Source organism: Zingiber officinale, chromosome 2B (assembly GCF_018446385.1).
Source record: "Zingiber officinale cultivar Zhangliang chromosome 2B, Zo_v1.1, whole genome shotgun sequence".
In the NCBI taxonomy this organism is placed as follows: Eukaryota; Viridiplantae; Streptophyta; class Magnoliopsida; order Zingiberales; family Zingiberaceae; genus Zingiber; species Zingiber officinale.
The window spans coordinates 109,690,515-109,718,310 of NC_055989.1; the positions used below are offsets into that span (position 1 = coordinate 109,690,515).

General features: G+C 41.7%; 2 protein-coding genes across 2 annotated transcripts; one reads left to right on the forward strand and one right to left on the reverse strand.

The window, feature by feature from the left end:
• The first annotated feature begins 11,397 nt into the window (after window positions 1-11,397).
• Window positions 11,398-15,633, forward strand: LOC122048561 (ARF guanine-nucleotide exchange factor GNL2-like). Its single transcript, XM_042610114.1, has 2 exons — window positions 11,398-12,395; window positions 12,455-15,633. The coding sequence occupies exons 1-2, from the start codon at window positions 11,398-11,400 to the stop codon at window positions 15,531-15,533; spliced, it is 4,077 nt and encodes a 1,358-aa protein (XP_042466048.1). The 3' UTR covers window positions 15,534-15,633.
• Window positions 15,571-21,499, reverse strand: LOC122046759 (alpha-1,3/1,6-mannosyltransferase ALG2-like). The gene is made up of 9 exons (XM_042607614.1): window positions 21,325-21,499; window positions 21,111-21,189; window positions 20,265-20,381; window positions 19,642-19,835; window positions 19,456-19,561; window positions 19,174-19,321; window positions 18,899-19,029; window positions 16,191-16,357; window positions 15,571-15,972 (listed from the first exon to the last, which is right to left on the reverse strand). The coding sequence occupies exons 2-9, from the start codon at window positions 21,178-21,180 to the stop codon at window positions 15,679-15,681; spliced, it is 1,227 nt and encodes a 408-aa protein (XP_042463548.1). The 5' UTR covers window positions 21,181-21,189; window positions 21,325-21,499; the 3' UTR covers window positions 15,571-15,678.
• Between the last annotated feature and the right edge of the window lie 6,297 nt (window positions 21,500-27,796).

Consider the following 27,796-nt stretch of genomic DNA (forward strand, 5'->3'; position numbering starts at 1 on the left):
AGCCAGGCATCTGGTGAGTCAAGGCATCTGGTGAGTGAAGCCAGATGTCTGGTGAGTGAAGCCAGCCTGGTGGTGAGTCAAGGTTGACCAGACATCTGGTGAGAGTCCAAGTAGGTCAAAGGGATTGACCGGATACTTGGCAAGAAGAGAAAAGTCCAAGTAGGTCTTAGGGAGTGACCGGATACTTGGCAAGAAGAGAAAAGTCCAAGTGGGTCAAAGGGATTGACCAGACACTTGGTGAGAGAGTCCTAGCTGGTTAAGGGTGACCGGATGCTAGGTCTTATGTACCAACAAGTCATGGTTGACTAGATGTTGGTTTAGGGGGCTTTGGGCTTGGTTTTGGGCAAAAACCAAGATCTGGATTGATCAGCCGATTGATCCAGCAGGTTTGGATTGATCCGTGGATTGATCCAGCAGGTTTGGATTGATCCGTGGATCGATCCAGCAGATCTGGATCGATCCGTGGATCGATCCAGCAGCCGATCGATCCGGTGAGTCCTCGCGAACAGAACCCCTCTGGATCGATCGGTGGATCGATCCAGAGGTCTCAATCGATCAGTGGATCGATTGGGACGCTGCTGCTTCGCGCGATAAGCACTGGATCGATCCGTGGATCGATCCAGAAGTTTTTCCATAGCACAGAGGCGCTCTGGATCGATCCGTGGATCGATCCAAAGCCTCCCCGATCGATTGGGAGCATTCCAATCGATCGGGATTCGACCGATTTAAGCTGTTGGCATGCGATTCCTTCAGCGATTTCACCGATTCATTCCAGATTCATCACAGCTCCTCCCCAGCACTCTCTAAGCTCCTCACCGCCAGTTCTTGAAGGTTCTTGGAGGTTCATCCAAGTCAAGAGGCGAGTTGCAACGAGAAGAAGAAGAAGTTAGGATTTTTACTGCATCTCTTGTAAGCTTTTGCTTATTCTTTACTACCCTTTCTTCTACTTGTATTGAGAGTCTTGTAGGGCTTCTCCGCCTTCGGTAGTTACCGAAAAGGAGTGTTTATTAGTGGAGGTGTGTGTGTGTGCGTGGATCCTTGGACTAGTCACCTCTTGTGAGGTGGATACCAAGTAAAATCCTATTGTTAGCATTGTTGTAGTTTGTTTCTTTGTATTCCGCTGCGCATCACTTTGAAGAAACAAGCAACGAAGCTCGACGAGCACACGCGAAGCTATTCACCCCCCCACCCTCTAGCTACTTTTCGGTCCTAACAAGTGGTATCAGAGCGAGGCTGCTCTTCACCGGAATCATCGCCGGAAGGGGCAAACATATCAAGAAAAGCTAGAGGGCGAAGAAGTTGGAGCAAATTCATCAAAGTCAAACAAATTCAAAAGCTCAACTTCTACAATGGAATTTCGAGATGGGCTCGGATTCGACACGAGGGTGGCTCCACCATACACTTCTACAAGTTTCGATTCTTGGAAATCAAGAATCGAAAATTTCCTTATGATGGAGATAGAGCAATGGTTTGCTCTTATGGAAGGCTTCAAGACTCCAACAAACTCAAAGGGCAAAGTTCTCAAGAGGAGCAAGTGGAGCCAAGAGCAAGTCCAAAGGTGCGAGGCCAATGACAAAGTGACCAAGCTTTTGGTCAATTTATTGCCAAGCACCATCCTTTGCAAAATTGGAGAATTTGAAGATGCAAAGGAATTATGGAGCAAATTAGCCAAGCTTCATGAAGAGATCCCCTCCACTGTACCGAATCAAGAGGAATCCAAAGAGGGAGACTCATTGGAGCAAGATCAAGAGGAGGACTCCGAAGTTGAGAGATGCTCAACTTTCGAAGAAGAGGAAGTCCAAGAAGCTTCATCCTCAAAGGAGTGCAATGAAGAGAACAAGGAGGGAGCATACTCCTTGTTCCATGTACAAGATGATGAAGCCTCCACCTCTAGGATTGAGGGGGAGTATAGATCAATGAACCCGGAGCAAGAAGAGGCCTCCACATCCGGGTCAAGTGAAGAGGAAGAAGATGGTGCCACCTCCAAAATTCAAGAAATAACAAATGGAGGAGCAAGTGTCATCCCTACACGAGAAGGTATAAATGTTTCAATTAAAAATAAAAATCATATAATATATTTTGAGTGTAGGGAAAGTGGGCACTACAAGAGCAAGTGTCCCAACTTGGCAAAGAAGAAGGGTCAAGTGGCACCTAAGGGCAAGGAGAAGCCAAAGGAGATCATCCCCAGAACAAAGAAGAGCAAGGAGCACATTGTGTGCTTCTCTTGCAATAAAAAGGGGCATTACCGGAGTTAATGCCCTAAGGGGAAGAAGATGGTCAAGGCTCAAGGAGGAAGCTCAAGTCAAGGGGGAGCCTCTAAGTTAAAAAGGAAGGTAACTTTTATTGAGCCTACCCCTTTACATTATGGTAAAAAGCATGCTAGCTCTAACTTATATCATTTTAATGCTATTTACCATGAAAATAGGAGGCATGATAAAATTAAAGAAAAACATGTAGCTTATCATGCTAAGACTACCACACCTAGGATTAGGAAGATAGATAAAAATCTAGGCAATCCCACTAAGGATCATAGTTATAAGTCTAGAAACAAAAATGCTCATGGGTGTAATGAAAAATCAAAATCTAAGGATTTAATGATAGAAAATCAAGTCTTGAGGTCAAGGCTTGATAAAATGGAAAAGACCCTAAAAAGAATGGAGAATATCCTAAAAGGGCAAAATGAGCATAGCCTAGGTCTAGGAGCACAAAGGTCATATAATGGCCATAGAGGTTTGGGATGCAAACCCAAGGCTAAGAAGGATGTGCCCTCTTACCATAGGGTTCCATATAGTTATGGAACCAACCCTAGGTCTAGTGGTCAAGTCAAAAATACTAGAAAGGTTATTCCTAAGAGTATTTTTGCAATAAATGTGACTAAGACTTCTAAGAAGTCTAAGAAAGTCACTAACAAGGTCACAAGGGAAGCAATCCCTAGAGTTAACCTAGAAAATATGACCAAGGCTTCTAAGAAGCCCAACAAGGTCACTAGGAAGGTATCTAGGGAAGTTATCCCTAGTGAGTACCTAGAGCATCCAAGGAGCACCAATAGGTGTTGGGTTCCTAGGAGCATTTTCTCTACCCCATAGATGGGTTAGAGAGTGTCAACTCCGATTAGAAGGGTAGTTAACCCAACTTTGAGGAAATTGACACTCAAGGAGCATTTTCAAGGTTTTTGTTAACCTTTGAAAATGAAATTGAATTATCATTTACTCCTTGAAAGAGTAAAATATGCCTAATGGTGGAAAATTGATTTTATCTTAAAAAAGGCATAAATTGGGAAAACCTAGAGAAATACCAAGTTGGGATTTTGGTACTCTCTTAGAAATTTTAAGAAAATCCGGGCCTTGATTTATGTGATTACTCTTGTGGAAGAACGAAATATGCCAACATTTGAGGAATAAGCTTAATTTCAATTGGCATAAGTTAATCAAGAGAACTAGAAATGCAAATTTAGGTTTTGACATTTTCTTGGAGCATTTAGAGGACAATCTAGGGTTAAGTTTTAACTTAGCTAAGCTTTAAGGATACTTAGATAGGTAATCTAGGTATATTTTATTTATGCTAAACCTTGCCATGATTGTTTGCCCATAATATGTCATGACATCATACTTTATTTTGATTTTTATTTTGCATTCATGACTTATCATGAAAAATACAAAAATACTATGTCATGCCATACATACATCATGTAGTTATAGGAATCTTTCTTTTGAAAGCTATTTTATTTTGATGTATGCCATAACATTATCATGCATTATGTTTATTTCCTTAAAAAATTAAGGACATATGACATTAGTTCAACAAGTGGCATTTGTTTACAACAAGTGGAATAAACAAGTGGCATTTGTTTAACAAGTGAATCAACAAGTAACATCCTTTGTGGATGTCTACCTCTCAAAATGCCTAGATAGATATGCATGATCCCTAGAATAGGGCAAAACCAAAATCTTACATCTCACAAAGACCTATAAGATGACTTGTATGTGTTTCAGTGCACATTAGATACAAGTGAGATGTTAGGATGATGAACAAAACTCAAGATGTTGATTTAGTGCATTCTTTTGAGTTTTAAGTTCATCAAAACACATAGTTATGTGTTTTCCCATCATTGGGAAAGCTAATGTACAAGTCATGTGCATTAAGCCCAAGGAACATGGTGGGATATTGGTTTTGAAAATGTTTTTAAAATAATTTTGGAAAACCTTGGTGAAGGCTATCTTTTGATAGTAATCACCATTGAATAGTTAGACACAAACTTGAAGAAAACACTAAAGTTTTTGCAAGTTCTCAAGTTTGTGTCAATCTTTGAAAATATGATGTATTTTCATAGAAAACTATTTTTCCATGATAAATCATACCCTAAGTAATGTCTACACAAATTTTTACGATTTTTGGAATTTTGTAGAATTTTCTAGGGGTTTCTGAAATTGGCTGAAATTGAATTTCAGCAATTTCAGACCTCCAATCGATCAGTGGATCGATTGGAGTGCCTCAATCGATCAGCCGATCGATTGAGAAGGAATTTCTTGCGAGCAGAAGCTCGTTGGATCGATCAGCCGATCGATCCAAGAAGACTGAATCGATCAGTGGATCGATTCAGAAGGCAATTCCTGCGAGCAGAAGCTCGCTGGATCGATCAGCCGATCGATCCAGGAAGTCTGAATCGATCAGTGGATCGATTCAGAGAGGTTCAATCAATTGGAACCCAACTCCAATCGATTCAAGTTGCTAATTTTGGCTGGGAAGGCCTGATTTCAGCATCTTTGAACCATGTTTAGTCTCGGTAACCATTCCTAACCCCTCAAAATACATTTGTATACATAAAAAGGGTGTTTTCATGTTGAAAACTGGGATGAAATGGTTAAGGAAGACTAAATTGAAGTTTAGGTTGAGGTTGATTTCAATATTAAATTTTTGAACCTCAAAACTTCTCAATTTGGGTTTCCTAAAGGTTTAGGGATTCCAAGTCATTGTTGGTGCAATGACAGAAGTTACCACCATGTCTTTATGGGGAGGGACTCTTTAAAGACATAAAAATTATTTTTCATGAACCTTGGAAGGTGGTTAACCTTCCGTTAAGAACATGCTCAAGGTTGAGCGTTTGAACTTTAATGGGAAGTGGATATCCTCATTGTTCAAGTGGTTTCAAGTGGATAATGCTCAAGGATGAGCATTTGCCTACATTGGGGGAGAATGTAGGGTTAAGGTTAATGAAGGGTATGGGACCTTCATTATCGTGCTGATCACAACGAGTGAAGTTGTGAACGACGATGAGCAACTCTTCGGGGGGAGAGTTTTCAACAAGTGAATCTGTTGATGTGTGCCCAAAAATGGGGCATGGTTTGATGTGTGCCAATAGGGGGAGAATGAAAGGGAGTAAGTTAGGCTTTTATCACCTAGAGGGAGTTTGCCCTCTTAGGGGGAGAATGAAGGGCTTAACTTATGTATTCATTACCTAGTGGCATGAAGAAGGTTTAGGCTATGGGATTAGCCTAACTTACATGTGGTATTGTAAGTGATAGTGTTGGTATTGTCAAACATCAAAAAGGGGGAGATTGTTGGTGCAACATTCCTCAGGTCAAGGTTGACCTGGTTGACCAAGCTTGAGTCTTGGTTTGGATTTCGATGTTTGACAATGCAAGGTTGATTGAAGAAGAGTCAAGTAGGTCAAGGATGACCGGATACTTGACTGGGAAGTCCTAACTGGGATGTTAGGCAGGAGGAAAATCCTGGTGAGTGAAGCCAGGTAAAAGACCTAGTGAGTGAAGCTAGGCAATTGGGAAGTCCTAGTGAGTGAAGCTAGGCAGGAGAAAAATCCTGGTGAGTGAAGCCAGGTGAAAGACCTAGTGAGTGAAGCTAGGCAATTGAGAAAGTCCTGGTGAGTGAAGCCAGGCAAGAGAAATCCAGATGGGTCAAGGTTGACCAGACATCTGGTAAAAGTCAAGTAGGTCAAGGATGACCGGATACTTGACTGGGAAGTCCTAACTGGGATGTTAGGCAGGAGGAAAATACTAGTGAGTGAAGCCAGGTGAATGACCTAGTGAGTGAAGCTAGGCAATTGGGAAGTCCTAGTGAGTGAAGCTAGGCAGGAGAAAAATCCTGGTGAGTGAAGCCAGGTGAAAGACCTAGTGAGTGAAGCTAGGCAATTGGGAAAGTCCTGGTGAGTGAAGCCAGGCAAGAGAAATCCAGATGGGTCAAGGTTGACCAGACATCTGGTGAGAGTCCAAGTAGGTCAAAGGGATTGACCGGATACTTGGCAAGAAGAGAAAAGTCCAAGTAGGTCTTAGGGAGTGACCGGATACTTGGCAAGAAGAGAAAAGTCCAAGTGGGTCAAAGGGATTGACTAGACACTTGGTGAGAGAGTCCTAGCTGGTCAAGGGTGACCGGATGCTAGGTCTTATGTACCAACAAGTCATGGTTGACTAGATGTTGGTTTAGGGGGCTTTGGGCTTGGTTTTGGGCAAAAACCAAGATCTGGATTGATCAGCCGTTTGATCCAGCAGGTTTGGATTGATCCGTGGATTGATCCAGCAGGTTTGGATTGATCCGTGGATCGATCCAGAAGATCTGGATCGATCCACCGATCGATCCGGTGAGTCCCCGCGAACAGAACCCCTCTGGATCGATCGGTGGATCGATCCAGAGGTCCCAATCGATCAGTGGATCGATTGGGACGCTGCTGCTTCGCGCGATAAGCGCTGGATCGATCCGTGGATCGATCCAAAAGTTTTTCCATAGCACAGAGGCGCTCTGGATCGATCCGTGGATCGATCCAAAGCCTCCCCGATCGATTGGGAGCATTCCAATCGATCGGGATTCGACCGTTAGCGTCGATTTAAGCCGCAGGCGTTCATTTCCTTCGGCAGTACTTCACCGATTCATTCCAGATTCATCACAGCTCCTCCCCAGCACTCTCTAAGCTCCTCACCGCCAGTTCTTGAAGGTTCTTGGAGGTTCATCCAAGTCAAGAGGCGAGTTGCAACGAGAAGAAGAAGAAGTTAGGGTTTTTACTGCATCTCTTGTAAGCTTTTGCTTATTCTTTACTACCCTTTCTTCTACTTGTATTGAGAGTCTTGTAGGACTTCTCCGCCTTCGGTAGTTACCGAAAAGGAGTGTTTATTAGTGGAGGTGTGTGTGTGTGCGTGGATCCTTGGACTAGTCACCTCTTGTGAGGTGGATACCAAGTAAAATCCTATTGTTAGCATTGTTGTAGTTTGTTTCTTTGTATTCCGCTGCGCATTACTTTGAAGAAACAAGCAACGAAGCTCGACGAGCACACGCGAAGCTATTCACCCCCCCCCCCCTCTAGCTACTTTTCGGTCCTAACAGTCCTAACTGGGATGTTAGGCAGTTCGGAAAGTCCTGGTGAGTGAAACCAGGCAGTTCAGAAAGTCCTGGTGAGTGAAACCAGGCAGTTCGGAAAGTCCTAGTGAGTGAAGTCAGACAGTCGGGAAATCGTGGTGAGTGAAGCCAGGTGAAAATCCTAGTGAGTGAAGCTAGGTGAAAGTGAAAGTCCTGGTGAGTGAAGCCAGGCAGTTGGGAAGTCCTGGTGAGTGAAGCCGGGCAAGGGAAAGTCCTGGTGAGTGAAGCCAGGCGGTTGGGAAGTCCTGGTGAGTGAAGCCGGGCAAGGAAAAATCCAGATGGATCAAGGATGATCAGACATCTGGTATTGAGAAGGTCAAGTAGGTCAAGGGAGTGACCGGATACTTGACACAAAGAGAAAAGTCCAAGTGGGTCAAAGGGATTGACCGGACACTTGGTGGGGAGTCTTAGCAGGTCAAGGGAGTGACCGGATGCTAAGCATGATGTACCAACAGGTCAAGGTTGACCGGATGTTGGTTTGGAAGGCTTGGGACTTGGTTTGGGCAAAAACCAAGCTCTGGATCGATCAGTGGATCGATCCGATACATCGGTATCGGATCGGTCGGTGACCGATCGGAACAAACAAGAGCTCATCGAGTGTTATCGATCGGTCCGCACCGATCAGAAACAACGATCGAAGGCAAGAAGTTCGGGAGAAAGGAATTGATCGGTCTGACCGATCGAGGGCTCTGATCGGTCCCGTGACCGATCGATCGGTCCCGTGACCGATTAGAGGCTCGACCGATCGAGCCACCGATCGGTCTGAACTATCCGCTCTCACAACGGTCTTACATCTTCTAGCATCTTCCGCTTCTTCTTCGCAGGTGGATGCAGGTATAAAAGGAGATCGAGGGCGACTGACTCTTTCTTCTTCTTCCTCCTTTGAACTGAGCTGCTGTTCTTCTGAAAGCTGTGCTCTTGAGCTTTGCTGAGCTCCAAAGCTTCGTGTGAGCTTCTTCGACTGAGTTGCTTGTTGGCATTCGTCCGTGAAGTTGGTGCTTCATCCGGGACTTCAGTCGACGAGAAGGCAAGCGAGTATTTGTACATTCATTGTGTATTTTGTTCTTGCTCTTCTTTGTATCTCCATATTATTGTTGCAAGCTATTGTGGTGAGGTTTCTCCACCCACAAGGAGTAGTTATTAGCCGGTTCTCCGGGGACTCATCCACCAACGGATTGATAGGCTTCGTCCACCTTACGGACACGCCGAGGAGTAGGAGTATATCTCCGAACCTCGTTACATCATCGCGTTGAGGTTTGCTCTTCCTTATTTTCGTTTCTATTGTTTTATTTCCGCTGCGCTAACCTGATTTGTAGAAAGAAACGAACGATTTGGGGTCGGCTATTCACACCCCCCCCTCTCTAGCCGAGTACATCGATCCTAACAATGAAGACACACACCTAGATTTCGCATAAAGATACTTCTTTCTGAACCCCAAACTGGTTGTGTACAACCATATAAAAGCTGACAATACGCCGTGAAAAATAACATGACCGCTTTGTCATTTTCATTTTGGGAGGAAGACACAATATCAGATTTCGGACAAAAACAGTGGATGCCATGAAAGGAATGATGAAGGTGGTGTAGGGAAGATGGCAGCATAGTTATGCTACTCATAAAAGTGTTATGAAAGGAAGAATGACAGAGAAAGTGAGAAGGCTCGTAAAAGAGTGATGATGTGGTAGCGATAATAAGAAGCGTCTCTTAGCGACACCATCATTTTATAGGAAAACTAGGCTGCTAAGTATCACGCGCCCATAGTTGCCCTTTTACCAAATTCGGATTCTGCCTGTGTTCATGGGTCATGGTTTATAACATGTACGAATGGTCATTCTATCGAAGTGACAAATCAATGACCCGGAGTACGTATGTCTCCATTATATTAATTGATGAGTCATCATATATTAATTGGTATCAGTTAGATGCTACAACATGTAGCAGCTAATGTAGGGTAGTTGTTATAACATGGAGCAGCTATTGTAGGAGGATAGCAGTCTACATTGTGGAATTAGCTACTATACAGTTGTAGCAATTAACATTCCAAGTAGCTGCTATGTAATAGTTATCCGTCGAAGTAGCTGCTACAACGATGTAGCAGCTAACCGTCGAAGTAGCTGCTACAGCGTTATAGCAGTTATCTATCAACGTAGCTACTACAACATTATAGTAGCTAACCATCGAAGTAACTGCTACAATGTTGTAGCAGTCTACATTGTGGAATTAGCTGCTACACCGTTGTAGCAGTTACATGTTGAAGTAGCTGCTACAACGTTGTAGCAGCTAGGTGTCGAAGTAGTTACTACATCGTTGTAGCAGTAACATTTCAAATAGTTGCTACAATGTTGTAACAACTAGGTGTTGAAGTAATTGCTACACCGTTGTAGTAATTAACATTCCAAGTAGTTGTTACAACGTTATAGTAGCTACCTATCGAATAGCTGCTACAATGTTGTAGTAGCTATGTGTCGAAGTAGCTGCTACACCGTTATAATAGTTAACATTCCAAGTAGCTATTACATCATTATAGCAGTTAACATTCCAAGTAGCTGCTACAACATTGTAGCAGCTAGCCGTCGAAGTAGCTGTTATACCATTGTAGCAGTTAATATTCCAAGTAGCTGCTACAACATTGTAGCAGCTAGCCGTCGAAGTAGCTGTTATACCATTGTAGCAATTAACATTTCAAGTAGCTGTTACAACGCTGTAGCAGCTAGCCTTGAAGTAGCTGCTACAACACTATAGCAGCTAACATTCCAAGTAACTGCTACAATGCTATTGTAGCTAACATTCCAAGTAGTTGCTACAATATTATAGCAACTATACGTCCAATAAAGACAACACATGTGGGGAGTGGCTGCAGGCGTCAGCTTTGTACATTGTAGCATAAATCCTGCCTTCTAATATATATTAGGATCACAGTCGAGAAATACAACTTAAAATGAAACGAATTACCATTAGTTATGAATTGATGTTTGGGAAGTTCTCTGCAAATTATATAAGCAAAAAATGGTAAGAAAACAGCTAGGGTTTGTGCGTTGTAGGATATAACAGAGCTAAACATTATTATACAGAGCTAAAAAACAGACAGTGGAGTGGAATGACTTACGATGGAGAATGAAAAGGGGCGCTAAGCAAACCAGCGTCGGTTATGTATTCGGTGGCAGTTTCCTGAGCTTCTAGTCAGCTCAAGAACAAGCATGCGACTATAAGTTGTCCGAGTAGCTTGCAGTGCTTTTACTTTTAGTTGGCCGATAGGAGCGCGCTACGACGGAAGATAACGGCGAAGGAAGAGGTGAGAGGGAGAGGGAGTGTGAGGGAAATTTAGATTTGGGAAAATGCATTTGTCTGTCGTTTTGAATAGAAGGCTGAAGTAGAGAGAGAATAAAAGGAATATATTTTTGCAAAGAAATCTTGCTAGCAACGCCATGTATGCGAGCACCTGAAATCACTCAGGGCGCCCGAGTAATTCCAAGCATCTCAAGTTATTTCAATCGTGAAAATGCAATGTAGACGATGAGTCAGAGAGCATATGTGTGTCTATATGTATATATAGTTACCCCTTGGAAGTTTCTCATCAGCAAGTAAAATAAATTCAGAAAACTCAGATAGATAGATTCTGATAAATGGCCCAACATTATAATAAGTGTTAGTAACGGTTGACAACATTCATGTTGATTATTTTGTCGTTATAATTATTTATTAGAAGTTTAAAATCATATATATATATATATATATATATATATATATATATATATATATATATATATATATATATATATATATATATATATATATAAAAGTTTGAACGTATTTTAAAAACTAAATAACGGAAATGGTCAAAAACTCGAGATCTAATAAAACAGATTTTAGTCGGTCAAAATATTTTGATTTTTTTCTAAAAATAGAATTCATCGCAGAGCCACACGAAGAGACTACTTCCTTCTCACCTTCATTTAGGTGGTCTGTCCGCGGCCATGGCCAAGCAACCACCACCAGCACCACCTCCTCCTCCTCCTCGCCACTGCCACCGTCGCCATGGACAAGACCGGCCGACCACCGCGGCGCCGGGAGATCGCCATATCGTGCATGCTCAACGCGGAGGTGGGCGCCGTTCTCGCCGTCATCCGCCACCCTCTCGTAGACAACCTCGCCGGCGCACCCGACGATGCCGCCAACCCGCACCTCGTCCACTCCCTCAAGTCTCTCCGCTCCCTCCTCTTCCACCCTCGGCAGTGGGGCGAGTGGCGCGCCACCGATCCCTCCCTCTATCTGTCCCCCTTCCTGGACGTGATCCAGAGTGACGACGTCCCGGCCGCCGCAACCGGCGTCGCCCTCTCCGCCGTCCTCAAGATTCTGAAGCACGACGTGTTCGACGAGCACACCCCCGGCGCCCGCGACGCCATCCACTCCGTCGTCTTCGCCATCACCAACTGCCGCCTGGAGCACACCGACCCCGCCGCTGAGGACGCCGTCCTCATGCGCGTCCTCCAGGTGCTCACCGCCGCCCTCCGCACCCGAGCAGCCGTCCTCCTCTCCGACCACGCCGTCTGCTGCGTCGTCAACACCTGCTTCCAGGTGGTGCAGCAGTCCGCCCAGCGCGGCGACCTCCTCCAGCGGAGCGCCCGCCACGCCATGCAAGAGCTCGTTCAGGCCATATTTGTGCGCCTCCCCGACGTCAGGTTGGACGTCGCCGACGACGACCCGCTGGCCCCAGCCTCCACCTACGGCGCGCGCTGCATGATCGACATCTTCCAATTCCTCTGCTCCTTGCTGAACGTCGGCGAGGTAGTTGTCGACGTCTCCGACGGAATCGGATCCATCAGCTACGACGAGGACGTCCAGCTCTTCGCCCTCGTCCTGATCAACTCCGCCATCGAATTGGGCGGTGACGCCATCGGAAAGCACCCCAAGATTCTCGGAATCGTCCAAGACGATCTCTTCCACCACCTGATTCATTACTCCACCCATTCCAGCCCTCTTGTCCTCTCCATGATCTGCAGCACAGTTTTGCACCTCTACAACTTCCTCCGAAGGTAAATTAACTCGATTCAAAATCCAACCGAAAGAATCAAACAAAAGATCGATTTTGCAGGTGCCTTCGATTGCAACTCGAAGCATTCTTCACGTACGTACTCTCGCGGATCGCCGACGGAAGCAGCGGCGTTCACCTTCAAGAAGTCGCCGTGGAAGGCATCGCCGGTTTCTGCCACCAGCCCAACTTCGTGATCGAAACGTACGTGAACTACGACTGCGATCCGATGAGGCACAACGTGTTCGAGGAATTGGGGAAGCTGCTCTGCAAGATCGCATTCCCCGCCCCCTCCCCCATGTCGACGATGCAGACTCAAGCTTTTGAAGGCCTCGTCGCCTTGATCAGCACCATCGCCGACAACATCGAGGTCGATCACATCCCCGCTCGTGAGGCCTACAACATCGACGCCGGTGACTACAAGCCGTTCTGGCTCACTAAGAGCGGGGAGAGTAGCTCCGTGAACTCGGACTCGTGGGTAGAGTTCATGAGGATGAGGAAGATGAAGAAAAAGAAGATCATGATCGCCGCGAACCACTACAACAGAGATGACAAAAAAGGGATCGATTTTCTGAAGATTGCGAATCTCGTCCCCAACCCACCTGATCCGACGAGCTTCGCTTACTTCTTCCGCTACACTCCGGGCCTGGACAAGAACAGCATTGGGGACTTCCTTGGTGATCCCGATGACTTCAACATTCAGGTGCTCAAGGAGTTCACCGGCACCTTCCATTTCGAGCGTGTTCTTCTCGACACGGCCCTGCGAAGCTACCTCGAGACGTTCAGGCTGCCGGGAGAGTCGCAGAAGATTCACAGAATCATTGAAGCCTTCGCAGACCAATTCTACGAGCAGAACTCCTTGGGTGCCTTCGCGAGCAAAGATGCAGTGTTGATCCTGTCCTACTCCTTGATCATGCTCAACACCGACCAGCACAATCCGCAGGTGAAGAAGAAGATGACAGAGGAGGACTTCATAAGGAACAACAGGGCCATCAATGGAGGAATGGATCTCCCGAGGGAGTACCTCTCTGAACTGTTCCATTCGATCAGCACCCATGAAATCAAGCTCTCAGGGACTGGTGGATCGCCGGTGGAGCTAAGCTCTGCACAATGGAACGATCTGATCAAATCATCAAGAGTGGTTGAGCCATTCATCCAGTGCGACTACAAGCACAAGCTGAGCAGGGAAGCATTTGTGGTCATCTCAGGCCCGGCGGTGGCCACGTTCATCGCCATTTTCGAGCAAGCCGACGACGAGGAGCTACTCCATGAGAGCCTCGAAGGGCTGATATCAATCGCAAGGATCGCGCGATATGGGCTGGAAGATGTCCTCGACCAGCTCCTCTCCTGCTTTTGCAAGTTCACCGGCATCTTGAATCCGTACGCCACCGTGGAGGAGACGCTGCTCACGTTCAGCAACGAGGTGAAACCGCGAATGGCGACGCTGGCACTCTTCACCATAGCCAACAAGTTCGGGGATTCAATCCGCGGAGCGTGGAAGAACATGATCGACTGCCTGCTGAAACTGAAGAGGCTGAAGCTGCTGCCTCAGTCCTTGATCGAGCCGGACAACGCCCCAGCTCCAGACTCCAGAACCAGCTCGAACAGGGGAGAGTCCGGCGTCATCTTCCCGGCGTCCCACCGCGGGGCGAACAGCAAACAATCTGTGTCGGGATTCATTGGCCGGTTCTCGCAGTTCCTGTCATTGGACAACAACGACACCATGCTGAACTTCGGCAGCGAGTTTGAGAACAACTTGAAGATCATCCAGCAGTGTCAGATCGGCGACATATTCACTAAGAGCAACAAGTTCCCGGACGAGTCTCTGCAGAATCTGGGACGGGCTCTGATCTTCGCAGCTGCCGGCAAGGGACAAAAGTTCAGCACCCCCGTCGAAGAAGAAGAGATCGTCACCTTCTGTTGGGATCTTCTGGTCACCATTGCTCTCGTCAACATCCACAGATTCGCCTCCTTTTGGCCCCAATTACACGAGAGCTTTGCCATCGTCTCGCAGTTCCCCCTCTTCTCCCCCTGCCCATTCGCTGAGAAGGCGATCACCGCGCTGTTCAAGATCGCAATCAAGCTCACCTCACTGCCGTCTCGCCTGGACAAAGCACCAGAAGAGCTCATCTTCAAGTCAATAAACCTGATGTGGAAGCTCGATAAGGAGATATTGGATACTTGCTGCGAGAGCATCATGGATTCCACTATCGTGATCCTCAATGAGAATGGCAAAAATGTGCAGACGATCTTCGGCTGGAAGACATTGTTCCATCTCCTCAACGTCTCTGGGAGACATCCGGAGACGTTCGATCAAGGAGTTGAAGCTTTGATCAAGCTGATGAGCGAAGGAACCAATATCAATCGGCACAATTACGCATTCTGCATTGAGGCTGCCTTTGGATTAGCTACGCTAAAGATCAGCCCGCTGGAGAAGAGCTCCAAGATTCTGAGTTTAATGGCTGAGACAGTGAACTTGCTGGTCCAGTGGCACAACTCCGGCTACTCGGATCCGGGAAGCAGCAGCAGTGGTAGTAATTCATTCGAGGAGCCTCAAAAGGGAGGGAGCAACCTTGCTGCTAATCTGTTCATGAAGCTCGTGGAGGCGCTGAGGAAGACGAGCTTAGTGCGACGCGAGGAGATCCGGAACCAAGCAATTTTGGAGCTCGGGAAATGCTTTGCAGCGGCACAGGGGCTGGACTTTGCGTCGGTGACTTGCTTTTCCTGCTTCAACTTGGTGATCTTCGCCATGGCAGATGACCTGCACGAGAAGATGCTGGAGTACTCGCGGAGGGAGAACTCGGAGAGGGAAATGAGGAGCATGGAGGGAACTCTCAAGCTGGCCATGGAGTTGCTGGTGGAGGTGTTCTTGCAGTTCTTGGTACCTCTGTCGCAGAGCCCTGGGTTCAGGACGTTTTGGCTGGGTATGCTCAGGAGGATGGACACCTGCATGAAGGAGGACCTCGGAGATCACGTCGGCATCCTGCCGGAGATCGTGCCGGCGCTGCTGAAGAAGATGATAGTAGAAATGAAAGAGAAGGAGGTGCTGGTACAAGCTGAGAATGAACTCTGGGAAATAACAAATATTCAGATCCAGTGGATTGCTCCTTCATTGAAGGATGAATTGTTTCCTGATGAATAACCTGCTGGTTAATTAGATCGTTAGGGGGAAAGATTGCTTATAGTTATCAATTTATGATTGCAGAAATATCATCAAAAGAATGATCCTCAGGAAATGAAAGATAATTGTCCAAAGTGGTTTTTAACTAGATGGATCGAAAAGCTCTCTACTCGATTCTATGGTGGTGAATGTCGAGGACATAGTGATTTAGCTGCTCGCCAAAGGTCTCCGTCGAAAACTTCTTCGTTACATGATTCCTTGCCTCTTCACCCATCCTTACTGCAGTCTCGGAGTCGCTCAAGAGCTTCGACATAGCCTGTGCAAATTCAAAAGGAGTGGGTTCACAAAGAAACCCTGTTACTTCGTGTTTGATGGTCTCCAAAGGTCCCCCGCTGTTGCATGCAATTACAGGTTTCTTTGCCGCCATTGCTTCCAGTGGTACGATACCAAAATGTTCATCCTAGATAGATAGAAACGGATTTGTTACTAAATAAACAAGAGGAATTCAAAGGAATTGTGAACTGCTAAGAAATAACTTTATAGTATCATTAGATTGAACTTTTAGCTAGTCACTTGATGAAAAAGAGGAACATTAAATGGCTGGAAGACATGAAAACCTAGCCAATATCATTACTCTTAAGATGATATGGACTCCTTAATGAAGTTGGCAAATGTTACCTTTGGCGTGTATAAAACAGCAATGCATTGTGAAAGTAGTTCATTTCTTTCTGCTGTTGAGCACGAAGTAACAAATTTTACTTGTTCAGATACTCCCTCCTCCTCCGCCAATCCCCTTAATTCATCCAGATACTCAACATTCTCTTTCAGGCGTTTATCATAACCACCTGTGATGAAGAAATTATCATTTGAAAACATTACTTCCCATGATAAGTTTCAGAGCTTTGCATGCTTATTTAGTTGAGACAGAAAACAAGTGATCAGATAGCTTAGGAGTCCCCCGAAAACAAATGAAAAATCAGATCAATACATAAAAGTTCCCTTTGTACCAAAGAAGCTTAGGGATCATGCATTAGGTGGCAATTTTATCTCAACTGATGAATGCAGAAACTTGAGTGTCCTACCCAACTGAGAAGGCTACTGTCCGAGAATTGTGTCCGAGGTTCGTTAAGAGCAATCTTATTGACCAGAACACTGGAATTTGATAAGCATAGAACCTAAGAAAACAAAACACTGAATATAGCTTAACAGGACAAGTTCACAGTGAGCCGCTTGAGGTGATCGGCCACAAAATTCACTTAAGGGAAAACAAACTAGATGCTTACTTAATCATCGAATCTAGGCATCATAGGAATTGGTACTTTGGTCTGACCATAGAGTATATGTACTGAAAAATACACCTCAATATATTAAAATTCAACCAATTTTTTCATATGTAAAATAGAATTAAAGTAAAATGTAGGGTTGTCAACCATGTCATGCTGCCTGTTTGCACAGCACAAGCATATACAACCCGCTAACAAATGGGTAATTTCATACCTGTTAGAGATGTAAACGAGACAAGTCGCTCGCGAGCTATTCAGATCTCGGTTCAAAAAAAAATTTGTTCGATTAAGTTAATGAGCCAAGCTCGAGCCTGATTTCGAGTTCGAAAATATTATCGAGCCAAGCTCGAGCTTAACAATATTTGGTTCGTGAGCTCACGAACGTGTCGTTAAGAGGCTCACAAACCTATTTGTTAAGAGGCTCGTTTATATATATATATATATATATAATAATGTATTATTAATTATTATAGCTAAGTATCTTAAACGAGCTCAAACTAAGCTCGTTTAATTTTTAAACAAGCTTTTTATGAGTCAAGCTTGAGCCGAACTCGAGCTATACAATTTTATTACGAGCGGAGCTCGAGCTTAAGAACTAAAGTTCGAATCAAACTCAAGCCGAGCTAGAGCTTAGGGATAACGAACCGAGCCCGAGCTCAAGCCTCTTACTGTTCAACTCAGTTCGGCTCATTTACAGCCCTACTAATGCTAGGCTTCGCTTATTGAGATTATAGATCCTGTACAACATCAGACCCTAGCGAGTTGTACCAAACCAAAGGCAAATCGATATGTCAAAGGGTGAAATTTGGCCAAGCACGCACAGAACAATTTTACACAGAAAAATCAAACTCAAGCCCTCTTAAACTTACACCTAGCTCCAAATGATCACAAATCTTAAAAATCAAGAGATACAATGGTCATTTGGAAAAATACCTTGCAGATTCAAAATGTCTAACAAAATTAATTAGATTTACATTTTTAAACTGTTCTATTATTATTCCACCAAAAAAATTTATTATTAGCTGTGATGGCCCAATGAGTCGAGCTGGGTAGGGCTCACGCCAACCATTCCCAGGATTGTGTTGGGCTAGTGTTCAATTGGTCTAGGTTGTGCTTGGCACACCACTAGTTAAAGAGGATTCAGACTATGTCTATTACAGGCACAACTGATTGACACGCTTAAGGTGTGTTTGGTTGGAGATTATCCTTGATAACATTGGTTATCCATCTAAAGTTATCAACGAAAACCCTATTTGGTTTAGGTAATCGGCAATTCCCGAGTAATAATTCATGCCCGATAGGTCAGCAAAAGGGACATACAACCCGAAATCGGAAAACTTCGAAAAAATGAAGTTTTTCTTAATTCCGGGGTTAACGAAATTTTTTAACCAAAAAATACCCTAAAATTTTTTATAATGAAAATTTTATTTTAAATTATAAAAATTAAATAAAAAATAAAATATATGATATTTTATAAAAAAAATAAAGTTGTATTTTTCAAAAGAAAAAAATGTAAAAACACATTAAAAAAAGTAAAAAAGAAAAAGAAAAAGAAAAATGTATGGTTGGTTTTATAACCGAGGGTAATACAGTAAAATATTAAATTGGGTTATACATTAAAACCTTCAAACAAACAAGTTTTCGTTACATTACTTAGGTTGAACCAAATAAAATTAGGTTATGTTTTATTCCCCATAACCTTGTTATGTAATTACCTGATAATCACATAATCTTGTTATGTGATTACTTGATAATCACATCACCAAGGTTATACATGATAACTTGAACCAAACACACCCTTAGAGTAATGTCATTCCATGTTGGAGGTAAGCCAGCAAGCATAATATGCAAGACCAACTTTTCTTCTATGACCACACCAAATGAATTGTTTGTCCACGTGTATACTATGCACATGAAACACAGAGATTCTACTCATGCTCGTCATGTCGAGCACATTTTCATATAAGCTTAGGCTCTGTATCACATCATGCCAAGTGCTGACATCTAAAAGATGGATGCCAAACATTAAATTGATTGACATGCTTACTAGCCACGAAAAGTAGACAAAAAGTAATAATAATAGCAGCAGAACTGCATACTCACCAGCAATGGTTAAGGTGGCTTTAGCAGGACTAGGAAGTCCATTTCCAATTGACTGAAGCAATGCAAATGCCGATATTGCTAATTCAAGGTTCTTTTTCTTCTCAAAGCGGTTGACTGAAAGGAAATTCAACCTGAATAATGCACAGAAATTTAAAATCAGTCAGACTTAGCAAACATCATGCAGACAGAGAAACTAATGACCCAAAGAAACTAGAATTGTATTTTAACCCTTGTAGATAACAAGTTATACAGGAGAATGTCAGTTACGTACTTACGTATAAGCGTAAGGCCCTTCAAACTGTTGCACATTGACTGCTGGATAGAGGACAGCAGGACGAATTCCTCTTGAATGGAGACGGCAGAAGGTTTTGGCAAAAACAGATGCAGTGAATTTACTGTTCACTAAGACTAGATCCGCCATACCTGTAAATACCATAATTTCTCTTACAGGACAGCACAAGAATATACATATGGCATGTGCATGTGCGTGTAGATAACTGTGTTCTTGTGCTAAAAAGGCATAGAAGAACATTTATAAACAAAAAGCGAGGACAAACCAGTAGTTGCTTCTTCTATCATGTCAATTGGTCTACGATATAACCTCCTAAGCATAGTTGTATGTTGTGCTAACAACAAATCTGGAAAGTGGCAGTAGAATAATATCTGAAAAAGAATTTATAAGATACATTACACAGATTTCATAATGATTACAATCCCTTCAATCATAAAATTAAGAAATATACCTTAGCTGGGCGTTTTAGTTTCAGCAAAGGAATTACAACAGAAACCTGGTCCGCCAGTATAATGTCGAATGAGGGCCACAATAGAAGAGCGCAGAGTGCAACAAAAATACATCGAAGATAAGCACATAAAGCATGGAACCGGTAGAATATATGGCGAGGTAGGAAATCACCATGTACATGAACAGAAAAGGGACCTGAACAGATGGTGATACCAATATTAGAATCAGTAATTCATTACTTGATTCGGCATTTGACTGCAGAAACCAAAACTAAATAAATGCTCAAGTCATTTTGCGGATGGACAGAATATAAGTTGAATGTCATCTGATATATACGGTGGCAAAATGAATTGGCCCAGTATCCATTATTGTTTGCACTTATCAACACTATTCACCCTCTAGAGAAGTAAGAAGAGATTGATAATTGCATCATAGAATTAGCTAAAGAACCAGAACCTGTCGATCCATGGTTCCTTTAAATATGTCATTTAGAAAGTTCATAATGAGTAGAAAATTTGCAATCTGACAATTGAGAAGTATCTAATTCAACTTGGAATTGAAACACTCAATTGTTAATGGTTTCTAAATATTGCAGCATGATTGGTAAACCCACTATAGACTCACCAGCAAGAGTCTCCTCAAAACATCTATTCTTGTCATGATGTGATGTAAAAAGGTGGACATTATGCCCGTGAGATGCTAGTTGAACAGCCGCATCAACAATCAATCTTTCAGCACCACCTACAAACAGATTAGAATGCTATTAACAGTGTTCTTTATGGACTCTTAATAAGTCAAATGTGATGGGATCTTTAGATGTAAGTGCTGTCAGTTTTACTTGCTTATCAAAACCTAGTAGAGTCACGCTAAATTAATTAGATTTACTATACTACATAATTCCTTTATTTGAAGCTAGAATCTTTCCAAGGTTTGGGGAAAAAAAACCCTCCCGCCCCCTAACCAACTTGGCGGTTGGCTATAAGTTGACCCCATAATTTACCTCCTTTCACATAACCTAGGGACGGGCTATGAGAGACGCCTAGGACGAGCGTAATCACCTTTTGCTACAATAGAATCCTTCCAAGGTTATCATTTACATTTAGAGTACCCTTTCATATATTCTTAAATCTCATTCATTTCTTCTCTTATTGGCTTTTCCATAAGCAGAGTTAAAATTTTTGCTAAGTGGATATATAATAGGCGCGATAAGAGCACCAACTGACTGGATGTCTATAGAATAATACCTTTATTTGACTTTTGATAATCTCTTAATTTATCATAAGTTGTTTATGTCTTAAGATGCAGATTGAAAATCAATTCCTTATGTTCGTAGATAATTAAATGCATAGCAAATGAAGATTGCAACTGGTTTATGCAAACCAAGTTAACTTTGAATGCTGCAAGAGAGCATTTTTATAGTTTTTCTTCTGAAGAAAGGAAAAGTCCTAGTAGGGCGAAAAACACACAAACCAATTCCAAGATCAGGGTGGATTATTGCGATCTTCAGCTTCTTATCCGTTCTCTGAACATTTTTCTCCATCTCCTCCTCCTAACACACCAAAATGCTCTTTATCGCCAAGAATTGATCTCGTTCCATTCGATATCGAGTATAATTGCTCAATTGATGACGAAATAGATAAAATCGAGAGACTTATACACAGCCCCAAAAAAATTTTAAAAGTACCTCCGCTTTCCCAATCGTGTCTCGGTGAGACACTGCTAAAATTCAGAAGAGGAACAAGCACCGCCGCTTGCCGGAGGATCGTTCGCGGACCGATCGGATAACGATCCGGCGCCGCTCAGGAGGGAAGGAAGTGGGCACGAGGGAGAGAAGGGGGAACGAAAGGTCGGGATCGGATAAAAACCGGAGCGGTTTAAATAACTCCTTTTAGCTAAAAACTCCACTGAACCCGAGCAGAAATACGACTACTAAACCGGGTCAACCTAACCTAAATCAAATTTAGTTCAATTTTAATTAAATTTGTAAATAGATCTAAATTAAATCCGATTTTTAATCCAAATAAACCTAATCACAATCATAAGGTCCATTTGATAGGCCCACAATTAATATCCATTTGTTAATAATATATAAATCTCAAAATAAAAATTTTTAAAAAATTTGACTTGAAGAATTTTAAAATAAAAATTAAAAATGGACTTGGAGAATTTTTGGCAAAAAAATTATTAGGGTGTAATAATGTTCATATAACACAAATTCTATATCTTTAAAATTATCTAAATACTTTTGTCTAAAAATACTTGATAATAAATTGCTAATTGGATTAAAATAGGTGGAGTCAATCGTATAAAAAAGTATTTTAAACAATAAATATACTTTTTCATAAATAAAAAATGACCAATAGATATGTTCTTCCTTAAAATGCTAATGATCGGCAAAGCAATCCAGGAGCAGGTCAGTCAGTCAGTGTAAGGCATCAGACTGCTCAGAGAGGTAAATTTTGATCTTTTGATAATTTATTTTATTTATTAAATTTTATAAACTTGATTGAGTAATTCAATTGTATAAGTTTATGATTTTAAAATATTTTTTCTTAGGTTTAATTTAAAACGGCATCCCAATCGTATCAAAGGATATTATTTTTCAAAAAAAAAAAACTTATTTACTTTCAATGCTATTATAGCAGTCCGTCACAGTACTGTAACAACATAGCTACTAAAACGTTGTTTCTTATTTCTAATGCTATTTAATTTTTCTTATTGCTAAAGTATCATGCGTATATGAATTGAATTGAACTAGTTTTGTTACTAGTTTATCAGTTTTATACTGATATTATTATTTTCAATTCCACATGCTAAGGATGATATGCACGATGACCCATTGCGATGTGCAATGGAATGAGCTACGAGAGGAGATTAAGTATGATCCAATTTACAAACTCAAGGGATACATTGGACGGCTCGATCAACTGTTTTAGAAGCTCGAGCAGGAAGAGTCTCCCATCCTCGACAATTACAGGATTTGGGTTTTGATTTGTTCACTGTCGAGGAGTCCAAAGGTGATAGCACATCATATATGGGGGTGCTTTGAAGGACGTATCCCATATGCAGAATTATGTGTGAAATTACTTCACCATGAGTTCCCAAAAGAAGATCCTAAAGAGTCTGAGGAGGATCCAAAAGAGTTTGACAAGGATCTCAAATGTGGATCCAGAGGAGGATTCTAATATGAACCAATTAGAGAATCCTGAAATCGATTTACCTAAGATTGTTCGAGCTGAACCTAGAAAGATAGGACTTGTGATGATTACTACTGTGCTAGTATATTTCTTAGTGGAAGTAGTATATCCTATCAAATACAACTACTAATGTTAGTCCTAGTGGGAGTAGGGTTAGTTTATCTATCAAAATAGAATTCAATTGTTATTACTATCACTATGTATGTATAGTATTAAGCTCATATTAATAAAATCATGTAATAGAAATTGGTTATGTATAAACAATGTTATTTTAATGAAAGTTATATTATGCATTAACAAACTTTAAAAAAGAATATTATGTGTTAACAGTCTTAACAGAACGATTAGTTCATTTAAATAATAAGTTCATTTCATGATTTGTTTACTTAATGATTAGTTCATTTAATAGGATGTGTATAATAGTATTGATCAATGTTAGTTAGATTAGATTATACAAATGATGAGTGGAAACATAGTTGTCACTTGATTTTGTAAACCAACTCAAATTAATATTGAATCAATCGTAAAATATACATGTGAAATATACTAAATTACTAAATAATGTGTTTATTTATTGTAAATTATGACAACTAAAAATATCATAGTTGAACTCAATAAAGGAGAGAAATTATATGGGCATAACTATAAAATATGACACCTCAAGATACAATACGTTCTTGAAGAATAAGAAGTTCTAGAGGTTGTAAATCAGTTCATGAAAGAACCTGCCGATGGTTCTATAGCACAGTGCAAATGTGATTTTGATGCCTATAATGCATGGAAAAAGAAGGACTCCACTGTTAAGGGAATATTGATTAGCTCAATAGTAGATGACCTGGTATTTGAGTGTGAGCCATTACTATCGGCTCATGTGTAAGTACCTTGTGGTAGTTTTGATGTAATTAACCAAGTAAAGTTAGGTCATGTTGGTATTTAACTCATGTGTCTAAGTGTGTAGGAACTTAAAGTACATAAAGTCGAGCAAAAGACGCATCTAGCGAGAAGGACGGCACGGGAGAGAGCCGACGGGCTCAGTGCGTATGAGGTACGAGGTGCTACGGAAGAGTACGTTGGCGGACGAGAAGGAGGCGTGCGACGTTTCCGAGGGACAAGAAGCCAAAGCGGAAGTTTGCTCGAAGGCCATAAAATGGGTTCGGGTGAGCCTTATTCCAGATGGTTAAAATCACCCAAGCGAGGGGAGCCGGAGCAGAAGACCTTGACCAATATTAGCAGAATCGAAGCGGAAGGCCAAGACGGAAAGTCAACAGAATGTTGACTTTCTGAATCCAAACGCCTGGAGCAAGATTTTATCAGGATTGCGACGTGGCATGTTCCATTATGCCGGGGATAAAAGTTTACCCCCCCTAGGCGTCTAGAACCCTTCCAGGCGCCCCGACTAGGACTATAAATACAGCCTGATACAGAAGCTAAAACATAACACTTGTAATCATTTCTCTTTTGAATTAGCTTTCTGATCTGGTGATTTAATTGTTGTAAAGAGGCTTCTCCGCCTGAATGAGAGTTTAGTGAGCTTTCAACTTCCTTGGATTAACAACCTCCCCGGTTGTCACCAAGTAAACCCGTTGTGCCTCTTCATTTTTAGTTTCTTATTTCTTTTATGCAAGTGTTGATTATTGTTAAGCTATAAAGTCAAGAAAGGTATTTTTGTGTTTTTATTATGCAAGTTATTCACCCCCATCTAGCCGGTCGCTAAAAGGTCCAACAAGTGGTATCAGAGTTGGTTCACTTCAGGAGGACTAATCACCGAACAAAGCACACTAGATGGTCGGACCGAGCATCTATCCACCGAAGTTAGAGGGAGAATTTGCGAGCTGGAAGAAAAAGATGGAGGTACTCTTTAAGACAGATTTTGATTTACTTTTAATAATGAAATTTGATTTTATAGCACCTGAGGGTAAAGAAGAATATCAATGGACGAAGAAGAAGCAAGTCGACTTCATGGCAAACGGGAGTTCCATTTGCTGAGAATCTTGCCGCCACAAGAAATCAATAGGATCGAAGCCTACGAGTCAGTCAAGGAGCTCTGGGAGAAATTCTTGGAACTACATGAAGGGACCTCGGAGATAAAACTCGCGAGACGGGATCTACTCAGGAACCAGATCAGCAACATCAAATTAGAAGAAGGAGAAATTATTGGACATCTTCACTCAAGAATAAAGGAACTCATTACCGGACTCATGAATCTCAGAGAAAAGGTAAGCAACCGAGATTCACTAAGGTACGTACTTAATGCATTTCCTAGGACTACTGAATGGACATCATTAGTAGATGCTTATTATATATCTAAGGATTAGAATTAAGTACTTTAGAAGAATTATTTTTAACATTTGAAGTCCATGAAACAAGATGTGCAGATCTGAAGAAAGAGTCAAAGCATAACATTGCCTTAAAAGCAAAAACAGACGAACGAGATTCTGAATCTTCTCTTGATAATGACGAAACGACACTCATTGTAAGAAAATTTTAAAAATTATTTAAAACTAATAAATTTAATCAAGTGTTGGGTAATAAAAGGAAAAGAAAGATAAGATATTGTAGGATCAAAAAGAATTTAGATATCTCCACAATGGTATGATATTGTCCACTTTGGGCCTAAGCCCTCATGGTTTTGCTCTTGGCCTCTCCCTAAAAGGCCTCATTCCAATGGAGATATCTTTTCTCTTATAAACCCATGATCTTTCCCATGTGTTTTCAATGTGGGACTATATTTGCAACCTTGCAACTCCAACAATCCCCCCCTCAAACAAAGGACCACAGGCTTCCCACGTCTGATCCTCGACTCACCAGGTCTTCCTACCCCTCGGTCCACCCGACCTACTAGGACTTCCTTGCCTAGTCGCAACTAGGACTTCCTGCCTAGTGTCTGGTCCTCTTGATCTGAACATAGGAGCCCCCACTTTCTTTGTTCGAGGTCAATATTGTACCCACATGGCTCAATCAAACCATAACTCTTGTGCGCAGTCGGTGGTTAAACCTTCTGGTAGTCCAGGCGCTAATACTAATTGTAGGATCGAAAAGAATTTAGATATCTCCACAATGGTATAATATTGTCCACTTTTGGCCTAAGCCCTTATGGTTTTTCTCTTGGGCTCTCCCCAAAAGGCCTCATTCCAATGGAGATATCTTTTCTCTTATAAACCCATGATCTTTCCCATGTGTTTTCAATGTGGGACTATGTTTGCAACCTTGCAACTCCAACAGATGCTACCACTGAAATGAAAAAGAGCACGTGAAAGACAACTGCCCTAAATTGAAGAACAAGAAGTCAGTCCAGATCAAGTATAATCTAAAAGTGATGCGGGACGAAACGTCGTCTGAATCGGAGATAGAAGCCCTCGCCAGACTTGCGTTAGTGGCAAGTCACAAAGAAGACGAAGATAAAGCAAGCTCATCCGAAATGAGCATCAATGAAGGGGGAGCGACATCAGAATAAAGCAGCACTTCCGGGGAAGCTTTAGATTACGAGATTGACAAGGTAAGTCAGGTACGGTCTCTTTCTCCTAACAAGTTATTTCAGTTTGTAAAAATATTATCGAAGAATTACTGTAAGTTAGAAAAAAAAAAATAAAGAGTTAAAATTAATCTTAGCTATATCTTATCGATTTGAAGACTTCAAGAAAATAAAAATAGAAAATGATAAATTAAAAATAGAAATAGAATATTTAAAAAAACGTACATAGTTAAATAATTAAAATATTAGGAGATATAATAGTTTAAACTGATATTTTAAATATCATAAGGGTCAAATTAGGAAAGTATCATAGAAATACATTCCTAAGAAATTTCTAATTAATCATGTAGGAAGGAACCTATTTTGAGTTTCAAAATCATATTTAGATTAATTATTTTTTTGGCTTTTAGACAGAAAGTTAAATATTTAATTTTTTTAAAAGGCTTTGTCTAGAAAATGGTTGCTGCTCCAATATTCAAGAAACCCTAGTGCATAGCCACAGCCTAGAAGTCAATTATTGAAATAAGTATTTAATTGACTAATTGGTAAGCAATTAGTTGTAAAAACGCTTTCAATTGTTTGTCAAAAATTTTATTAGAAATTATTTAAAAGTTAATTTTTCCAAGAACTTTATCACTTAACTGTAAGAAAATTTTCAAATGTTAAAATTTTCTAAATGTTAATTTTTTTTGAAATTTTTTTAACTATAATTTCAAGTTTAATTATATGAAAAAAAATTTCTCTTCTACCTTAAATATATTAAAAAAAAAATTGAAGCTTAAACTTTAATATTTTTTTAATTGTCCCTTAGACTTTTTATTATTATTAAGTAGAATTTTTTAATGTACCCCATTTTTAATGTAATCAAAAGGGGGAGTAGTAAAGATTAAGTCTAGGGGGAGGGTAGTACAATTTTTAATTTTTGTACTTGTAAAAATCTTATTTTATAACTGTTAATTTTTTATGGTTTTACCCTAACTTAACTTGGAGTTTACTCACATCAAAAAGAGATATTATAAGTACCTCATGGTAGTTTTAATGTAATTAACCAAGTAAAGTTAGGTCCTATTAGTATTTAACCCCTATGTCTAAGTGTACAAGAACTTAGGAGCACAGGAAGTTGAGGGAAAGACGCAGCTAGCGAGAAGGACGGCATGAAAGAGAGCCGATGGGCTCGGTGCGTCCGAGGTATAAGGTGCTGCAGAAAAGTATACGGGCAGAAGAGAAGGAGGTGTGCGGCGTTTCCGAGGGACGAGAAGCCAGAGTAGAAGTTTGCTCAAAGGTCGGAAAATGGGTTCGGGTGAGCCTTATTCTGGATGGTCGAAATCATCCAAAAAAGTAGAGCCGGACAAGAAGACCCGGACCAATGCGAGCATAACATGAGCGGAAGGCCGGGACAGAAAGTCAACAGAATGTTAACTTTCTTAATCTGGGCACCCGGACTCCAAGCGCCTAGAGCAGGATTTTATCCGAAACGCGACGTGGCA

Coding starts and splice junctions, on each gene's coding strand:
- LOC122048561 (XM_042610114.1), top strand. CDS start 11,398: ATGGACAAGACCGGCCGACCACCGCGGCGCCGGGAGATCGCCATATCG. Junction 12,396..12,454: donor CTCTACAACTTCCTCCGAAG/GTAAATTAACTC, acceptor TCGATTTTGCAG/GTGCCTTCGATTGCAACTCG.
- LOC122046759 (XM_042607614.1), bottom strand. CDS start 21,180: ATGGAGAAAAATGTTCAGAGAACGGATAAGAAGCTGAAGATCGCAATA. Junction 20,382..21,110: donor CCACCCTGATCTTGGAATTG/GTTTGTGTGTTT, acceptor ATCTGTTTGTAG/GTGGTGCTGAAAGATTGATT. Junction 19,836..20,264: donor TTTTGAGGAGACTCTTGCTG/GTGAGTCTATAG, acceptor CCATCTGTTCAG/GTCCCTTTTCTGTTCATGTA.